This window comes from Aptenodytes patagonicus, chromosome 3, assembly GCF_965638725.1.
Source record: "Aptenodytes patagonicus chromosome 3, bAptPat1.pri.cur, whole genome shotgun sequence".
NCBI classification, from domain to species: domain Eukaryota; kingdom Metazoa; phylum Chordata; class Aves; order Sphenisciformes; family Spheniscidae; genus Aptenodytes; species Aptenodytes patagonicus.
The window spans coordinates 63,963,350-63,984,126 of NC_134951.1; the positions used below are offsets into that span (position 1 = coordinate 63,963,350).

Genomic DNA, 20,777 nt, shown 5'->3' on the forward strand with positions numbered 1-20,777 from the left:
AATCAGCTTTGATCACGTAAAAAAATGGAATTCAGTCCTTGATTGTATGTAGAATATTCCCTATGAGGTCAATATAGTTCTGCGTGTGCACTGAAAGAAGGGATTTCATTCCAAGGATATAATTTCACAGTAGTTATTTCAGGTAGTCAGCACGCAGGTGTGAGCACTTAAGCACGGCTGAGCTAGTTTACAAATAAATTGTAAAGCGGTACACAAGTTAGTGAGCCCAAAGTGTTGCTGTGGGACTGAGGCTCTGGAGCAACAGCTCTTGGTGCTGCAACAAGCCACGTCAGTCTATAATTCATTATCAGTGAATTCCATGGGGAGCTTTCAGTCCTTCCCTGCAAAGAGAAGGATTTGCAATAGTTCACATTTGGACTATTAATTTTTGAAGTGGTTTAGAAAGCATCTATCATCGTAAGAGAAATCAGAACTTGATTTCTAGCCTCGTCCAGGATAGACCACACATAAAGCTGATGGTAGATAATGTCCGAAAAGCCTATGTGAACTCCACAGTAGACCTTTACACTGATTTTGCATGAAAGGTTTGGTGGTTTGCTACCCATGAAATTTAGATTACAGTTTCCCTCCACAGTTATTTTATTCTTCCTGAAAGTTTTTATTGTGCTAGTAATTGGCAGGTTTTGGCAGTCACAAAATGCAATCTATCAGATGTCCAAAAAAACCTGAAACCGGTGTATGCAACATGGCTGCATATCATTGCTGAAAAACCTAAAGGTCTTTCTAGTGCATGACAATATTCCAGAAAGGACACTGCCAAGAGTGGTGAGCTTTAAGAATGACTCACCTTGTCACGTGGCCCTTTCTTTTTTCTTTTTTTTTATTTTTTTAAATAATCTCAAGAATACAATCAACTGGAGTAAGAATAAAAAATATTTAAAAGATCTAGCAAAAAAGCTGCATAGAAAGCATTTTCACAGTTGTTTTTAAGTAGTTTTCATCAAACTTTACCTAGAAAATGAACAAAATTAGGACTTCCAAAGACAAAATATGTTGCATTGTAGTTTTTTTCTGTGAATTTCACACTTACTTGGGAAATTCGTATGACTGGTTTTAGGTATTTTTAATACTGTACCATTCAGAAGTGCTCATCAGGATTTGGTTCTCCAGTGTACTAGCACTGTAAAGACCTATATGAACACACAATTCTACCCAAACAGATTGTAGATCTCTAATATAAAGAGGTTAAACATCTGTTTGAAAAATAAATTCTTCTGAAACAAGACCTACCAGATGGGAGGTAGATTAGCGCCATTAAAATATTTAAGGTACTTATTCTCATTTCAAATATGAGTGGGAAAACTGTGCTCTCTCCAAAATTCTGCTGTGAGTAAAACTGAAAATTTACTGGTAATCACTGTTGGGTTTCCATCACTTTTTTTTTAAACTGGATAAGGTTGTATTAATATATATAACACAGTTGAATGTTGAAAGGACACCCTATCCCTTTGAAACATTCAGCCTTACAAAATAAGTAAGTCAGTCCACAGGTTGTTCTTTTGCCATTAGTTGTGAGCTTAGCTCTGCTTAGATTTAATAACCCACTCAGCATTCGGGTTGAGCTGGTATAGGTCCTTCATGTAGGTATCACCATCAAGGCAGCGTTCTCCTAGAAACAGAAGAGAGACGTGGTTACATCAGTACCAAAAAAGAAAGGAAACAACTTTCAAAGTTCCTGTCGCTGTTTTATTCCATTTAGGTTTTCAAGCCCTCTCTGTGGTGTTAAACAAAGGACAACGCAGCTGAAGTCTAGAAGTGCTCTTACCCTTCCCACCTGTCTTGGGGAGGAAGGGGGACAGAGGAAGAAGGAAGGAGAGTAGGGGTTGTGCCACCTCTGTGGCACGTTCTAGGTCAGATTCTTCACATAGACCGTGCACATGGGAGCTCCCCTCTGCGAAGGTTTAGGAAAAAAGGAACAATGCCCTGGTCTTCTCGTGGTTGAATCCAAACACTAGGTTCACATTTGCATAGAAACCCATTCAAATTTCAGGTTATTTTCCCCTTCTTAAATGGAAAGTTTGAGCAAGGCTTGCCCTTGCTAAGAAGCCATTACTCCCTATCCTGCTTCTCTTGGTCAGCAGTTCTGCATAGCACTTGTAATGGTTACTGTCCTAGGGGGCAAAAGCAGTACAGTGTTCTTGGTGCGTTACAAGCAATTAATTTATGTCTAGTAGCTATGATGAAAATAGCATATGCTGATCCATCAAGATCTGCGTACTCTTCCCATTCCCTCACAGGCAAAGCATTATCTCATGCATTTGCAGCTCTACATCACAGCCCCTCTCCTACTCCACCGTCCAAGTGGTTGGGGCAGATGGCTCGTGTGCCAGCCAGACGTTTCCAGCACATGTGCTCCTGAAGCAGGAGGCAAGCAGAGGTGTGACGCTGCAGCTGGGTTTGTCTGCCAGCTCTTTGGACTCCCTGCGCAGAGCAGGCAAGAAGGCAAGACTCCCTGCTCCACCAGGCTTGGTCTCCATCTGCTCCCTCTCCATCCGCTCTCCTTGCCAGGTGGCAGCCTGTCTTCCCTCTAGGATTTTTACCCCAACCTACATGACCTGTACCGCCCATGCTGCTGAACTAGGCCCTCTCCCCAAAACAGCGCAGCATGCTCAGGCAGTGAGAGTACAGGGACAGTGGTTTGCCATGTCCCTATCCAGTCCCGGTCACAAAGCAATGGCAGAAGTCCCGTTCAGTGCCCTGAAGCCCTATAGCTACTGAGTACTCAAAAAATGTCTGGAGACTTTAGCAGCTCCATCTGCTAGGGGACAGGATCGCAGCATTGCGCATGTTACAATTATGAGCATAAGTGTAAGCATATGAGTGTATCATGAGCCTGTGGAGTCTTCTCGCTTTTGGGCTCCCTCTACATGAGTCAGTCACATTGGGCAGAGAGACAGAAATGGCAAAGATCAGGACAGCTGGTTTACTTAAACCTGTACAGCAGGTTAAAGTCAGGGAGTTTCTCTTATCTCAACCGAGAGTATTAATAAGGACTAGTTGTGATATTGTCCTATCACATGTAGTGATAGGACAAGGGGTAATGGCTTTAAACTGAAAGAGGGTAGATTTAGATTAGATAAAAGGAAGAAATTCTTCACTATGGGGGCGGTGAGGCACTGGAACGGGTTGCCCAGAGAAGCTGTGGATACCCCATCCCTGGAAGTGTTCAAGGCCAGGTTGGATGGGGCTTTGAGCAACCTGGTCTAGAGGAAGGTGTCCCTGCCCATGGCAGGGGGGTTGGAACTAGATGATCTTTTAAAGTCCCTTCCAACCCAAACCATTCTGTGATTCTATGATTCTAAATCTGCAACTAGCCATGTATTTTCTCTAACAGACATACCATTTCTGTCACATGTTTAAAGTGATAGGAGGTTGTTCCAGTTTCACTGGAATTCTGTTACAAAAACTTTTTTCTACAATGATTACACCTCTGTACAATAAACAAGACACTCCACTCCTTTAAAAAAGTCTTACATCTGGGATCACAACCTGCTTTAACAGGCATAGCAAATGTACGTACATACTGGATATGCAAGAGAACATATAATACATTAATCTGGCATCCAGCTATCTTAGTAACTTCTTTTTTGCCATCAGACTTGGTAAAAACACCAAAACATATCTGTTGTAGGGAACATAGGAAAGTGTTATTTTTAATTTACTTTAAGTCTTTTGGTTTACACACACACACACACACAAAATGATTTAAAATAGTGATTAGGTAAAAAGGAGAAATGCTAGAAGTAGCAATTTACATACAGGATTTAAACTTGCAGAGTACGGAAGTACTGGCTATTCATGGAATTTTGTAACTCAAAATTTAACAGGTCACGGTTAATAAGAAAAACGTAAATGTTAGTCCAATCCAATACTGTTCTCTCTTTTTTTTTTCTGAGCATATGAAAAATACTGTGATTAGAAACTGATTCCCAATGCAAAAATACTTTTGCATTTGTCGAAGAAAATTTCAGAACTGTGTTCAAAATTATCCTTTGGCGTTAACCCTGCTGATCTGCTATTTGTTTTAATCAAGAGGGTCTGGAAGACACAGAGCAGGAAAGACTAACTGTTGGAAAATTTTATCACTAGGTCATCTTTCTGGTTGAGCGTTTTTTTCATTTGAATTGCAAGCATTGCAAGCAATGCTCAAATGCAGAGCATGAAGGACTGTAAGTTCTCTTATTATGCCTCAATACAAAGAGATGAGTAAGATGAACTTCAAGCACCTTCCTATCCAACCTTTCTGTGCTTCTTCACTGTACGTGCATAGCAGGAACATCTGTTACAGCTGCTGTCTTCCTCTGGGAGAGATAAGAAGATACTACTAATATGATGATCATACCAACACCTCTGCTTTCTTCTCCCGAAGGTTAACTGTCTGCCTTAGCGTCAGGGAGAACTAGGGACATGAATAAAAATGCAACCACAGTGAAACCCATGGACAATGTGCCAAGGAATCCTGTTCTAGCAAAAGAAGTTGTTCAGAAGCCATTCTTACCAATATTTCCTCCTATTTCATAAAGAGAGACCTCTTCTTTCTTGAGTGTTTGGACATTTCCGCTGTCAGGAACAAAACATAATGAATAACTATATTGTGAAAGAGCTTGTACATTGACCACTTATATATGTCTGGGAGAAATTATGCTAATTAAGATCAGCAGTGTACCTGACACAAACCCTTCGTGTTTATACTCATTTACTGATACAGTAAGTGAACAAGAATACCCTTGCATGCTAGTGCAAATGCATAGTCCTGCAAGCGAGCAATACACTATAGAAAAGGTAAAATAAGATAGATGTGACAAAACTGTGGGGTTTAGAAAAGAATTCCATTGTTATTGGCAAGTAGCCTGATATTTACCCTCTGATTTTTCTTTCACTGCTGCTGCAAAAATAAGTATTCCCCTCAATTCTGAAAAAGCCTTACTGTTCGGTGGGAGAAATCACACTCTTGCTGTTTTTAATTTTGCTGCAACTAAAAGAAGTAAAAAACAGACAGTAGAAGAATAAAGTCCCCATATTACAAAGGGATTCTATTATTCTCACTGCTTAATTGTAGAAATATATGCTAAGGCACAGCCAGAAAATAACTTTCTGTCAAAAGTGTAAACCTCTAAAAACAGCATTTAGGAAAAAGCAGCTTCTTAATCTCAACTAGTGTACCATATTATTGCTTTAGCATGAATAGTTATGTATGATGCACACGTGTTAAATATTATTTTTTGCTAAGTCTATTCTGATTTCTTACTTTGCTCATACATATAAAAAATAGATGTAAAAGCTTGATTAAAACTTCTCCCTTTCTAAATGGATTTGGATGACTCAGCTGTAGCTTTCCTTTTAAATCACTGTACATGCATGACATTTGCACATATTTATATCCCAATACCTATACTGTTGCTATATATAAGTGCATTTTTTTACAAAATATTTTCTTTCTCTTTCCCTCATTCCTTTGTTTGCTAGACTTATTTTCTTGGGAGTTCCCTTCTGTCTTGTCCCCAGAAAGTTACAAAACTATTCCTGACTCATCAGATTAAATAGCAGTTAATTTTTTGCTAACGGCACTCATGTATTCCTGAAGGCTTCTTGAGCTTTAATGACATTAGGAGCATTAAGTTAATTCCTTAAGCATGTATTCTGATGGCTAAATTCGGACGAAAAGTTTATGAACTCACCTGGACTTAAAGTATTTTAAAACTTTTTTCTTGATATAATATATGAAAAGCCACTTCTCCCGCAATGATAACGAAACAAAAATGTGTTTGTACCTTTTCTGGCTGAGAAATCTGGCTACTATATCACCGGCTTTCAGATCTTCTGTCAGCTGTATTGCCATGGAAACTTTCGAAAGATGAGGTGCTTGCACCCGTATCACTCCCTGAGGAACATCAGCCTGCAAAGCAGTAATGGTGTTGGAACAAAGCTGCTAGCAGCTGGCTTTGATGAGCTTCTCAAACTACAGTATGGAATAAGTAACAGTACAGTGCTCTGTACTTAACTCCTATCTACCACACTTCGCTGCAGAAATATGGTAACTACACAGTAATTCAGTAAATCACATCAGACCTTCAAATCTCTTTTTAACAGCAGGGAGAACTTTAGAACAAAAGAACAGTAGTGTTTAATTATTTTTCAAAGATGTTAAGAATAACAATAACAATTACTGCTATATTAAGAACACACTTCGGTATGATAAGAAGCATATGAGATTGATAAAAGACTTGCTGCAGGCATGAAAGCCAGGCAACCCCCCTGCACCACCACTCCACTAAAACTTCCAGAAGAAACCTTTCCGGTTTCATTTAATCTGAATTGCAAGCCAAAAAAAGAAATCACAAAGTATTCACGGGTCAGTCTACTTGAAGTGATTCCTCTTTTCAAATATAATTTCCTTTTAAAACAGATATTCACTACTGCAGCTTTTTCTCCCTATTTTTTATTCTCCAGAATATATTCAGCTTGTCAACCTGCAGGTCTGACTACATAATGGATTTGTATTTTATTTCAACCCAAAAATCCTTGATGATAAGTATCAAGCATATTAGTTACAGAGGAGGGCTCCAAAAGACAGTTTTTCTGTTCCACTTGCAGTACACGACCTTTAAAGTTACAAAAGGCATAATTTATTTGTGAATAAGGTCCTAATTCCTGTTCCTGGAAATCTTGAGGTAATTTTTCTATTCGTATTACATTACCATTTACCCAAATGTACTCATTTTGACAGGAAAAGAAATGTAAGAGTCCCAGTACTAAAGGTTGATTATGACGGTTCATTCTCTTCTTTCCCCCCACTATTTACTGCAGTTGTAAGGCTGAACATTTCTTCTTCCATAATCAGTGACCAAATCTGGGCACCTGTGAATCTAGAATAGATTCTCTGAAACCATCAGAGTTAAACGAATATAGAACAAGTATAAACGTGAGCAGAATCAGAAGCACAGCTTCCTGAGAAAGCTAAAGGCTCATTACTACACAAGTGATGAGCTATGGTAAGTAATTTTAACCAAACAATCCTTCTATATCCAGTCTCATTATTTATAGATTTAAAAATACTAGACAGAATAACTATGTATGTCTAAAGCATTAAGAATCACCAAATTGAGAATTTGCTTCGTAGTAATCATGGAATCAGAGATTCGTAAGATTGCAATGGATTGCAAAGAGCAACTCCCTACATTTATCCCTAAATTTGTCAAAGCTGTTCTTTAAGGCCTCCACCTATGGAAACAGGGGCTGTAGCCATCTGCTGGGAAGTTAACTCCTGCTTAAAAATCTTTGCCTCTTTCCAAACTGTTGGGATCCTGGCAAAAGGAAAGGAAACTTTTAAGGATGAAATGGTTATTTACAGATGTCCCTAACTGGTCTTTCCTCAAATTCAGCACGGTAAATTTAAATTGGTTTTCATTTTTGTATACAATTCTGTATCATTTTGTCTCAGTTGATTTTAATGGAGTTTTTCCAACCTTCAGCTGGATAACAGTTGGGTGTTTTTTCTATACAGCAGGCATATGATAAATGATTTAAAAACATGCCTGCTTTGAGTATATGAGAGAAAGAACAAGAAATGTCCACAGAGCTGTAACATTATGGTCACAGATCAAACAATAATTACTTTGTTTATTCAAACAGAATCATTATTAGCTCAGCTAATGAATGCATTTTGCCACTTTCACCACCTGCATTTACAGAAGAACTCATGCTCAGCTGCACAATATGTTCACAGTGCCCAACTAGAGAGAGAACAGATACTGAGCATCCCCTATCCTAGCCCATTCACTGTGCAAATTGGTGGGAAAGAAAACATGGCCATAAAACATCTAGGAGCAGAGTCACAGAAGGACCTGTCCTCTGCACAGCACGGCTGAAAACATCCAAGTTAGGGCTCCACATCACAACATATAAGCCAAGTACCTATAAGGTGATTGACAATATGCTAAAGGGTGGGTCGCCTATACTATTTAGTGTGCGAGTCCCCTCTCCTGCCTCACAGGCTCTCTCAGGATGAGGTTTACAACACTGAAACCTCTGGCTGAGTTAGGTACTTGCACACTTTAAAAGTCTGAAGAAAGATACATCCTTAGCTGATGGAAAATACACTGGCCTACAACATTTAGTCTGTAGCAGGCACAGCAGTCACCTGTGAGGTAGTCATCTTCTTTCAAACCCTTTCTTTTCAGTGGGACTTGAATCTATATATCACAAAAGAACCGCAGCTGCTTGGCTACAGGATCTGGGGTGGGTCTCTTCCAGATTCTCCTGTTCCATTTTGCATGACACACTTAAATATTCAGCAGGCTAGATGAAGAGAGGAACGAAGCGACTATGCAGTATTTTCACTAACAACTCAGATGACGGAATGTAATATATACTTATTAAATGTGCGAATGATACCAAGCAGGAATGGGGCACAAGCATTATGAAGAACGAAACTGGAATTCAAAAGGAGCTTGCTACCTGGGAGACAAAGTCTGAAAGAAATGTGATGCAGTTGTTCTCTTTGAACTGCAAAGTGTTGCACCTAGTTTGGGACAAACAACTGTAAAACTATGTAAAGGGAAATGATTTAGCAGGTAGCAGTTTTTTTAGTAAATAATCTGGCACTGCAGTGGATAACAAATTCAGCAAGAGTCAGTAACGTTATACTGTGAAAATTCAAACACGTTACGCAAACAGAATGGCTATGGATACAATGGTTATTCGAACCTGTATTAGATAAGCCCAGTAGCATTGTGTCGTGCTGCTAACACGACGGCTCCTTTTTTTGGAACAATTGCAACATATAGAGGAATACAATGACAGATGGTATAAATCGGGCTAATGCTAGTAAGTAAATTTCCAGTCCTGAGGGCATCTTTCTTTGTCTGGCTAGAGCATTATGCACCCCAACAGCAACATAAAGACTTAATCCTTAACACTGACTTGGGGCCATAGGTATGCATAGATATCCCGAAAAGCAATTAACCCTCACGAGCCCTCTAATATTAACCACTCTCGATTAACCCTCATGAGCCCTCTAATATTAACCACGCTCAGCACTGTACACAGATCTTGCCCAAACTTTGCAGTAAATGCTATTTAACCTCTGTCTTAAAAGGGGAAATGTGATTATAGAGAGGCCTCATCAGAGATAAGATGAAATTTTATCCAAATGAGCTGACTGCCATTAAGAATGCAGATACTGAGGTATTTCTGGAGAGTATGGAAGTGGCTCAAGCTCTGTCCATCTATGTTTAATCACGTGGGGTGCCACAGCATGTGGTAGAAAATAGCAACTTTTACTTAGTTTTTATTCGGCTGCATGCAAGATAATTAGCTCTCAAAAGTTTCAGACAGTTTTCACTGGAGTGGGCATTCACCACAAGTCTGGGTGCCTCACTTGCCATCTAATAGTGAAATGCAGTTCAGGAACTGCACAGGAAAATCACCTCAATTTCAAATGAAGGCAGTATAAATTGAAAATTGGGGAAAAAAAACCACAACAAATTTTCCTTAAAGAATGAGACAGTTTTTTACTTGGAAAAATGCATAAAATTGTCATTCACAATGAAGCCTTATCAATTTGTGAATATGATTTTAAAGAGTAATATGTTCTCGGGCACCCAAATTACTGAATGCTTCAAATAAGCATGAAGGATTTATGAAGAATTGTACCATTTAATTTTGAAGAAAATCCCCACAGAATTCTAGGGCTTAAAGAAAATTATTGAATAGTAACTTTACATTTACGTTTGAGTAAGAATGTATTACATGAGACTTCAGCCCTAACTCCCCAGTGGATTAAAAAGGCATATTTCAGTCTAAAAGATGAACAGCACTGAATTACAAAAAAATCCAATACCCAAAGCTGCAACAGTATTTGCCTATTTCAGTGTATTTGCTGTTATTTCTATGTTGAACAGGGGATGGCAGCATTAAGTGTCATCTCATCATAACTCAACTGAATTGTATTAAAAGAATTCTTTTCTTATTAGACAGTGTAAAACAAATGCCAGTGTTTAATTAGCTTTATTTTAAAATTGTATGTAAGTCCTCATTCTGTGTACAGATTCCTTCATATAGATAGATATGAAAGTAAGGCAAAGTGATGCCTGGGGAATTAATTAATTTTGGACATTAAGAGATGTGTCAAATATTGCATACAAAATGAGGTAGGAACACTGAAATATAAGTCTCCAGAAGATATTGGATGCAGTTGTCCAAAGGATCCAGCTATTTGCACATTCGAAAAAAAAAAAGAAGGCATACTTGTAAAATGAAACCAGGCAGATTTGAGGGCTATTATAGCATATTCATTTGCCATATTCTATTTTTTGGTTTAATAGCTTAAAAAAATGCCTTTATTAGAATATGACAACCCTTTTTTGTAACAGTTTGCCATACACATACTTGGTAACACAGACCATTCAGACCAATGCATTTTTACAAGCTACCACAAGATGTCTCTAATTCACCAGAATCTTCAATACAACTTCAACCCACAAGGTGGTATTTTCATACCACTTAAATCTGATATGTATTCATTATGTTATCAGCATACACATATTCGGTGTTACCTCTTTACATATTTAAAATAACTTTGGAATCATGTATTTCAAATGCATTATAATTAAGATACCATACTGTATAGGCTAATGAGCTTCAAAAAATTGTAATTACTAACTTCATTGAAATTGTAAATAATAAGCAATTTCAAGGTACATGAGATATATTTTTGAGAAGTTTTGATGTCAGTGGGAACAGTTCAATTAAAATATTTCTAAAGTACATGAAAAATTAACACTATAATGCCACAGGATTTTTGTTTTCATGGTGAAGAATGTGTGAAGAGTGTTACACTGAAACTTACGCCTTGACATCCCTGATGGGTCTGGCAGAAGTCAATTACTTAACGGAGAGCTACTGAACTGTACATTATATACACAGGGGTAAACTGGGACTAGACACTTGGACAATAGCTGCATAAGAAGCAGTTTATCCGGTTTTTACATTTGTTTCATCCTTTGGGGTTTCTTGGGGTGGGCAGGTTGCACATGCTGTAGCATGCTCCACTTTACAAGGAATAGTTAAAGATTCATTGAGGCAAAAAGGTCAGTGGTTTGGGAACTCCTGTAGGAGGAGGAAGGATTAAATGCTAGTTTTGTTTCCAAACACTATTAAATATCAAATAGTGAAATCTAGATATTTATCTTCTAAGTAAACACATGGTCTGCTGTTACTTCCATTGGGCAGCAATGCATCTAAATGTGGGTACAGTGATACTGACTGAATACTGACACAACACTTGCTCCCTCTACAGATACAGACCTAGCATACTTTTGCTTCAGGTGCCCAAATTGAAACAACCTGTGGGATATCATTTTTCAGAATAGAAGTATTTTGAAAAATCTGGGAAAACAAACAAACAAACAAACAGCCTAACCCTCTAAATGTGTCATGCTGGTAATAAACTATGAAACCCATATTAACTTGCTATCTATTGAAATTCTCAGTTAAATAAATGTAGATATTCCGCCCTGCTATATCCACTTTTTCACTAGAGATGATAGTCTTATTAATCAAGTATTTCAGATGTATGTTTCCTTACATCATTAGGGGTCTTCTCCTGCTTCTCATGCTTTTCCCGGTCATATGCCATCTTTTTCAGAAGTTTCTTCATAGCTTTGTCCTTTTTCTCCTTCTTCTGTCTTTCAGTGTTTTGTTTTCTCACTTGGTTAACAATAAACTTAGGAATCTAGATGAATATAGACAGTAAGTATGAATATCTACATAAATTCCTTAAGTTACTAACTTATCAAAACTTTGTAAATTGACAGATTGTCAGGTAGAACTCAAAAAAATAGCATTTATTTCCAGTCATAATTAAAGATTCAAATAATACAAAGCTGTAAAACAATTTAAAAACCACTCCGTTTGTGATGTTACATTCCATCCAGTAAGCTCTCAGGGGAATCATGCAGTGTTTTTACTTTCCTCAGCCAAAAAAATTCACTCAACACTTAGTCTGTACAACGGTGTTAATAACTTTTCCTCACATGCGGCAAAGGTCAAAATTGTTTAAAGCTGCTGATGGACAACAAAGCCCAAACTTCTCCAGTCTGTCTAAGTCAGAGCTTTGCTTGAGACCATGGCACAACTTCATGTTTTATCAAAACATGTTTTATATAATACGAAGTTTGGCCCAAAAGGGAAATGGACTAAAACACCATGTTTCCTGCTAGCATCTCTAAGCAGAAAAGAATAAATTCCTCATAACAATGCATACTGATAGGCCAAAGATCCCCCAAGGACTTATTTTTGAGTTCACATATGGTACATACAAAATTAAAACTCTGACCATCAGAGCTTAACTCGACAATAAGATGTAATGATTCTGTTTCACTCCCATAAGAGTTACCTATGAGCAAGAACCCAGCTGGATGGGGCTGATCTTTCCCTAAATCATGGAAATAAGTCCATATTACTTCTTTGTTCAGATGCCTTGTTTGCGAAATTTATGATTCCCCCCCGCCTTAAGAATACACTTACTGTCCAGAGAAGTTTTTGGTACTGAATCATAAAGCGCATGACATTTGCTGTTCCAGCTGCCATAACAAACTCGCTTTGTTCGATAGTCTTTGAGCCAAACCCATGAAACGTGAAAAGGTTTGGGGCCATCACCATCGCAACATTCTTTAATGTCATTTTATTTTTGTCTCGATGATCAATTACCCTTTGGAGGAATTCAAGCAGTACCTGAAATAACAGCAGAACTTACAGCTCAACTCTGCACATGAAAAAGTTAAGAGTGAAACATGATGTTACATGTTTTTGTAAAAAGCTCTTTATTCCTAATAAAACCACATGAAAAGCAATCAGTAACAGGAAGTGTGGATATGTTTGTTCACAGGACTGTAATGCAAGTTTTGTTTCCTTTAAGTAATTAAGTAAATCATTCTCATTTTGTGGATAACATTTTCAAAAGCATTCAAGTGACTTCGAAGCCCTGCACAGTAAGTTTTTTTCAAAACCCTCGTTATGTAGGTGCATAAGTAGCATCCCACAGATGCTTTCGAAAACATTACTGTTGGTTTTTCTTAAATTGAAAGTGAACGTAACAGTGCCAGCTGTCATGGTCATGGAAACATGGAGTGGCTAGTTCTGTAGGGTAAGCAATTCGTGAGTAAACCACTGCATTGGGAATGACAGGTAGCCAGTTACAAACTGACAATCTTCAATTACTTCAGTTCCAGATATTTGTAACTCAACTCAGGAGCCTTCCTGACTGCTTCCACACAATAAATAAACTCAAAAAGAAAGGAATGTTTAAACAATAATACCTAATAGGATTTTTTGCCTGTAACAGAAGATGTTCTGCATCCTACACAAATCCTGCAAATCCATTTTGATTTTAGGAATTTTAATAGTAAGCATATTCTGAAAAAGATGAATAGCCTTGCTAGAAAAGGACAAGCCCAAATTGGAAGACTCCGTGTAACGTGCTGCAAATACCAACAGGAAGTGTAAATTTCTAGCTTATTGAGAGTAGAAACAAACAGCACAGAGAAAAGTGGGGAATAAAAATGAAGAGCTAAACCCATTTCATAAAAGCAAACTCGCATCCATAGTATTCTAACACTGTTTATTTTTTGCATTGGAAATAATGACTGCTGCTGCAAAAAAAGGAACAAAACTTGTAAGAGAAAAGGTCGCTCACTGGGAGATTATTATTGCAATCTCCTGGAAAAATTTCCAGTCACATTCTTAAAAGTCATTGGGAGGAATTAGGGTCCTAAGGTTTTTTTTTTCTGAAGTCCTGTGAAATATGAAAAAAGAAAGAATCGCTAGTTTCAGCATTAACTTTGAACTGAAAAAAAGAATGTTAGAAGACAACAGCATTCATTACAGCGGATTCACAAAAACAGACAAAATATTTGTGCAGGAAAAAAAGTAGTAGCAATTCTAACCTTCAGAGTGTCTCTGTTTGCTTCAGGTAGAAGGAGAACCAAAAGATTCAAAGCTTGCAGTTGCTGTTTCTTCATTGGAAGACCTGCCAGTGAAGCACATGAACCTCAGTATTTTAAAATTGTCACTCATCCTCTTCAAAAAGCATGATTTCAAAGTGGAAACCTCTTGCAAAATGCTGAATGCATACACATGGCTAATTGTCATAGTATGACAAAGGACTGGCAGATCCTTGTTTTCTGATACTCATTTCCAAATGTTCTTTTAGGATTCAGTTGCTGTGTGACTCAGCAGTCTTCTGGCAATATTTTCTAGATGCCTTGTGATTCTGTATTTTGCAATGTTGCAAGAAGAAACAGTCAGCTAACAGTTCCTCCCTTTTTGAGCCTCTGCCCCAATATATGAAAGGGTATATTCAAAACTGCTTTCACAGTTTCTCTGATTGCCTTAACAGTTGCACGGTCTCCCAAGTCACCCACGCAGAATGAATACCACATGTTGCTGAATAAGGCAGGTCTCCAGCGACAGAAGCAGCAGCAGCTGCAATGGCAAACCAGTGGGGATGAAGCCAAGAGCAGAGAAGCTTAACACATATGTACAGCAGGGAGTGCCGTACCAAATGTGGCAAGCTATAATTAAAGAAAAGTGACGTTGGTTCTGCCCTTTACCCAATTGCTCAGTGGTGCATCATTCACCCAAGATGCAGGACGACTGCATCCCTACCCTCCTCCACCTCCTAGAAGAGCTCCTACGTTCTGGCAGTGTTGAGCGGCAGAAAGCCCCAACTCTCCCACATTTGTCACTTGCAATAAACTTCCTCCTGTCATGCTTTAGAAGACGTGCTCTGGCAAGTCTTCTCAGCAGGCTCCTAATGAACCAGGCCATACATAAAACAAGTGAAGAAGGAGGTACCTGCACTTGACATAGTTTTATCACACTATTTTAAAATTCAACAGGGGTGTTCTCATGCATCCTGCTGGGATTCCAACTGAACTGCTATTTCAAATACATTTCATCCAAATCAGTTTGGGAGATACCGCCAAAAGAAAAAGTTCATCGATGAAATAAAAAAACTCCTTGCTGACTACTTTCTACCATAATAAAAATTAAGGATCTGAATAAATGAGTGACAAATTATATAGCCATTTAAAACACGCAAGTAGTGATAACGGTGTATCTACCTGCTCTAGAAAGACATACATTAAAAGTAAGGCTTAAATTTAGTTCCAAAACACCATGTCACAATGCTCGAAAAGCAATGAGAATCAACTTTTTCCTAGGAAAGTAAGCAAAAATACAATTGCAAAACAATTAAAATTCATTACCTAAATCAAGGTTTTCTGTCTGTTCACCTAAATAATGATTGAATTTTAGTTGTTTCAATTATTTAAATTAACAAATTAAATTGTTTAAATTAAGTTGTTTAAATATTTAATTCTAACCACACTACTTAGTCACGGCATCATGAAAAATGCTGATTACTGTCACAAAGATGGCTCTTTTTCTCTAACACCTAATCTTATTACATGCAACCAACAAGACGGGCAGACAATTTAAACAACGAGAGGCTATGAAGTGCTATGCCTGTTTTGCATCAAATCCTTTGGCTCAACGTAGAAAGTGTTTTGGATCCTGGCACCTGAGTATTTTCTGGGTAAGTAAAACCACATAAGCCTTCAGACAGCTTAGGAGGAGCAAGCAGAAACCCTCCTGGCTCCAATCAGTATCCAGTAAGTGGAACAACCTTGAGGAGCTGTTTGCTGCCAGCATCATTTGAAAGCATTCTGGCCAGCTTTAACTTGCCACTCAGTACTGCAAAATCAACAACACTACTTAGCAGGCCTAAGCACCAGCCCCCTTCTCCCACCAACTTAACGGCCTTGAAAGGCAGCTCACAACCCAGAGAGTGACACAGCCCGCAGTTTTTAAGAATATTCGTCTGTCTGCCTGTCCATGGGAATTCCCTGAAAGCGTCCCTTAGAAATGAGCCATCGCTCTGCCTGCAGACAAGGGGAATAGATTTTTCCGAAACTCGCACTACTGTGTCGGCTGGGGAGTTAATATATATGGGTTCTCACTCCCAATTCATTATTACCAAGCCACTCTCTTTCAGCTACAGCTGGTATGTTTGCTGTCTTGGTGACCAGTTGGCAAGGAGAACATTTTCACAGGAACTTGCTGATCTCAAGGGACCAGGGATGATCAGCACTTCTGACTATTCTGCTCTAACTTTTCCTGTTGTAAATGGATAAAATACCCTAAAGACTATAAATTACCACGTTAGATTTTCTGCAGAACTATTATATCTTTGCTGTTCACTTTCTTTTGAAGCAAATATTGTTTATAAACTGATACCATCATACACAATTTCCTTATAACCCATTTATACCTCCTAACAACTATCAGAAACATCTTAGCAGAAAGTGGCAGTGTTCTTTCATTTTATGTGTAAACTATTAAAATAGATGTTCCATGAAAAATGTTATTTGTACATTATCAAAAATATGCCCAGTTTTTCTCAGGAGAAGTCATATTGTTGTTATTCAATTTGGTTTTGTTTCACATTTTATTACCAAAAATACCGCTACGGCAAAGAGGCACTTCTCTGCATTGGTATCAATTCTTCACAGCTGAGACAGAAAGGACACTACTCACTCTGTACATCTTGGAAAGCTTTGAGATATTCTACAGTGAGAAGTGGCTGAGGCAGTTCACGGATGAAGAGTTTTAAAAGACTTGCTGCATCATGTTGCTTTACATTTTCCCAGTTGAAAGTCCCTTCATAAAATTTTGCTTCCAGTTCTTGGCAAAGACTCTGAGAGACAGTAGATAGAGAGAGCACCAATAACACTTGGCTGCTGGAAGTCATGCATTATACACACAGCAATACTTTCCATACTTTGAAAGGGGAGAAAAAAGGGACATCTGAAATAGCACTTAACTCCAGCTGCTGATGATCTTTTGCTACAAAAAGATAAATCAGGTATCAGAAGCACTGAAAGCAAACACATAGTAATAGGCAGCAGACGGCCAAATCATATAGGAAGAAATCCCATGGGCCTGCCTCAGGGCCATATGGAATATACTATAAGAACTAGATATCGTATTCATTCACGTAAGGATTATGACTTCCCCTCCCCAAAAACATTAAGATGTGGCCGATATACATAGCAATTCTGAAATTACTACCAAAGGGTGTTGCTGTAATGCGTGCATGGCCATTTTCATAAACAAATATGGCAAATATGCGTGTTGACACACAGTTTCCTATCAAAACATACACTAAGGTGAGGCTGGTTCTCTTTTTAAAAAACAGGGAAAAGATTTGTGTGACTGGATAGCTGGATGTCTTGCCATCTACAGGGAACTCCATGCCGCTGGGCATGTACAGCTTTGCCTAGCACTGGATGTCAAACACGCCCGCTATGGAAGGGGACTGTACTGCAAAACATGAGGTTATGCAGCAGAATAAACAGCACTGAAAGTCTCAGTGATACCTCATAAATCTGGGGTTGGGAAAGGGCGGGATACCATTGGCAGCGGACATTACCATATATCTGCCTTGCTCCCATGGCAGTGCTGTTACTGGGCTTCCAGAGATGGACGAATGGGAACACGCTGCAAAGACCAAGTCCTTCTTAGTCTCCCGTTAAGCGTCAGTTCCGGCCTTGCACCCACTTCATTTATTTCCCAGTCCAGCAGAGTGGGAAGTGGCCTCAGTATAGGGCCAGTGGCCCTGAGGCACCTCTCACACGTCCCTCCCTTCTTCTTGCCTCAGTTCTTCCAGACAGAAAATGAGGACAGAGACACTGGCTTGTTTTGTAAAGTATGTGAGATGAAGTGAGGGAAAGTGCTATGGAAAAACATGGGCTTAATTATTTCTCTGGACAAGAAGGGCACATTGGATAGAGGATACTAGATATGTTTTTAAGATACTGTTCTCATTAAATTTAACTTTGTCCAAATGGAAAATGGATCTGTTTCCAAAGAAAATGTGGACAATTAGGTTGGCATAAAAGTTGGATGTTCTCAACTGTCCTCCAGACAGATCTGGAGAATCAGACAGAACCCCCAGATCTTCTGTCTCCACTGAGTACATAGGGGGTTCAAAGGTGCCAAGATCCTAACTCAGATGTCTAAAGTCAAGTGGGTATGATTTCGTGCTCATCAACAAAAGCAAGCTTTAGAAATAAAGATGACAATTCTCCCTCTGAGTCTCACCAGCTCATCCATCCGCATTCAGACCAAATCACTGTGGCAAACGCAGCATTAAACAACTAGATAAAATGAATTGCTTTATCTGAGAGGCAAGAGCAGAAATGTCAACTATGCATACTAATGGACCAATGCTTAGATTTTAAAGTAAATGTATTTAACTATGGGGTATTACATATATGCAATGCAATTTTTTAATATCCCCTCCAAAATCTACAGAATAAGATAGCAAATATTTTTTCTGGAGATTATCTGTGCTATTCTATAAAATTACATAAGGAGGAAAATATTTTCTTTTTCTATAGGAGAAAAAAGTTTAAGAAAATTAAGAGAAAACATCAGTCCTTTAGTATGCTAAATTCTTTGTTTTCCTATAAAGTTTTCCATTTGAATAAGTAAAGGAACTTAACATCTTTGCTAACAAAACAATTGCTTAATTCAAAGAAGCAGGTCCTGCAAATAAATAGGCAAAAAATTAATGAAAGTCAAATAGCGAATGATCCTCTGCCTGGGATATCATATTAAACTGATAAAATCAAAGAATAAATAAATAAACAAAATCACTCAGAAATCATTCCAGTATGCAGAACTGATGCAAAGTGGAAAATAAAGAATGGAGGAAAACTGTAAAAAAGAACATATCTTAGTTACTGGTAAATAAACAAAGCCAATTTCCATAATATTCCCTTCTTTCAGTTGTTTCTAATGAACCAGCTGCTGGACCGAGTTCTACACAACAGAGGCTGGCAGACGTCTTCGGACAGCTGAATCCACTTAAATGGTTCTTTCCGTTTAGAATTTAAGGCCAGTTCAGACCGTCTTTTTAACACGTTGACTCTTGGCGTGAATCATACTGTGTATTTAGTTTCCTGCATGAAGGCAAATACTGGGGAAGAGTCTGCATGTAATTGGCACTCACTCTGCGAAGTGTCGGTGTGCACGGACGTGCCTAACAAGATTGCGCTTAGTGAGCTGAGTAGTTATATTGCTGTTCATAAAAGTAAATGTGAGAGGTTCCTCAGTGCATGCTGGCTGCCTTGCCCTGTAACACAGGTTAAGTCTAGCTATTAAAATAGGCTCACAATGCCAGAGAAAAGCTTCCTCCTGGGGTAGAAAGACTGTGTATGAACTGTTCAGATGATTAAGCTGGTTCAGGGAAAAAGCAAAAGGCTGGAAAGCTCGTGCCAAGAATTAATGAGATTTTGGCACAACTGAATTTGAAACGTAGCCTTGACTCTCCTTCAAACTTGAACTCCAGTCTTCTCCCCAAAACTAGACTGGATGAAACCATCAGCTTTCTGGCTAATATAACTCAGTTTTCTTTGTAAAGAGATTTTGATTTCTGGTTTTGAAAATTTTCAAAACAACCTGGTGTTATGATATATTTATATGACAAAACAAAATCAGCTAACACAGATAAGTTTTGGGGGATGTTGAGAATCTGTGCAATGTTTTACCTTTACTCTCGTTGCAACTCCTGGTATTCTAAGAAGTCCTTCTGTTTCCAGAGTTGCCTCTTCTATCTGGGCAATCAGCTGTCAAACACAAACCAAATTGCATGAACGAACATGCCAACTAAAAATTACTGGCAGATAGTTCTAATATATTGGAGCCTTTATGTATGTATATGTGTGGGTGTGTATATGTGTATGCATGCATTTGTGCATGCACATATGTAACAAGCAGACACACAAACACAGTTTACAAATGGATTACAGTTGTTGTAGATGTAGAACAAAACCTTTAATATGGCTCTTACCTGTTTTATGAACACTATTAAAGAAGAGTTTGTCTATTTTATTAAAAAAGAAAACTGTATTTTTTAGACCTCCTTCAAGTCTCCTCTGAAGACCGAAGCAGTTTTTTTCCAAAATTACTCTGGCTTCAAAAATAAATCCCAATTACTACCCTTGCTAAAATGTCTCCGAATCAAAACAATTAAGGTAGCATTAGAGATACAGTACTAACTTTCTCACAAATACTCTTCTTTACGACTTTACCAGAGAGGAACTAAGTACTTTTAGGCTTTAAAGAAGCCTCAGTTTTGCAAATACTGGCATTCTCCTAACAAACTCACCAGTTTGCAATCCTACACGTCTTAGATAAATTAGTAGAAATTCTGTAGAAGTACTTAAAACACGTATCACAAATTCTGTTTCTCTAAAAGATATGCCTAGAAGTATTCACTGAAGGATGGATCTAAGAGTATTCGAAAGAAATTTGTAAACGTCAAAAGCTGATGACATCATTTTAGCACAAATGATTCTCACAATGTTTAACTAGGGCAGTGCCTTTGTTACATACCTTCCTGTGCCAGCTCTTGAGTAAGAAAAATTATGCAACACAGTTGTGTTTTCTCCAGTTACAGAAATTAAATACCACTGTATTTATGTAACTGATAAATGCCATAAAAAAGATCAGACAGAAAAAGCCACAAAGTTAGAAAACAGCACTAAAGGTGTCACCCTGGTATATTTTCCTTGGTTAAAAAAAAAAAGAAAAGAAAAAGAAAAAGTGCTAACTGGCTGCATCCAACTCTCACCGTACCTGGCTTACACCACAGCAGTGGCTGCCACTCTCATCTGTTGGGCACAAAG

At 38.3% G+C, this 20,777-nt stretch overlaps 1 protein-coding gene across 4 annotated transcripts in view; it reads right to left on the reverse strand.

Moving 5' to 3' along the window:
- Positions 1 to 941: 941 nt before the first annotated feature.
- ARHGAP18 (Rho GTPase activating protein 18) overlaps positions 942 to 20,777 on the reverse strand; it is a 68,128-nt gene continuing 48,292 nt past the window's right edge. For all 4 annotated transcript variants that reach the window (XM_076333579.1, XM_076333578.1, XM_076333580.1 and 1 more), the window contains exons 8-15: positions 19,638 to 19,715; positions 16,621 to 16,780; positions 13,968 to 14,050; positions 12,550 to 12,756; positions 11,609 to 11,755; positions 5,793 to 5,917; positions 4,520 to 4,581; positions 942 to 1,630 (exon numbers count right to left, since the gene is read on the reverse strand). In XM_076333579.1, coding sequence (XP_076189694.1) covers positions 1,539 to 1,630; positions 4,520 to 4,581; positions 5,793 to 5,917; positions 11,609 to 11,755; positions 12,550 to 12,756; positions 13,968 to 14,050; positions 16,621 to 16,780; positions 19,638 to 19,715 — 954 coding nt within the window. In that variant the 3' untranslated portion in view covers positions 942 to 1,538. The remainder of the gene's footprint in view (positions 1,631 to 4,519; positions 4,582 to 5,792; positions 5,918 to 11,608; positions 11,756 to 12,549; positions 12,757 to 13,967; positions 14,051 to 16,620; positions 16,781 to 19,637; positions 19,716 to 20,777) is intronic.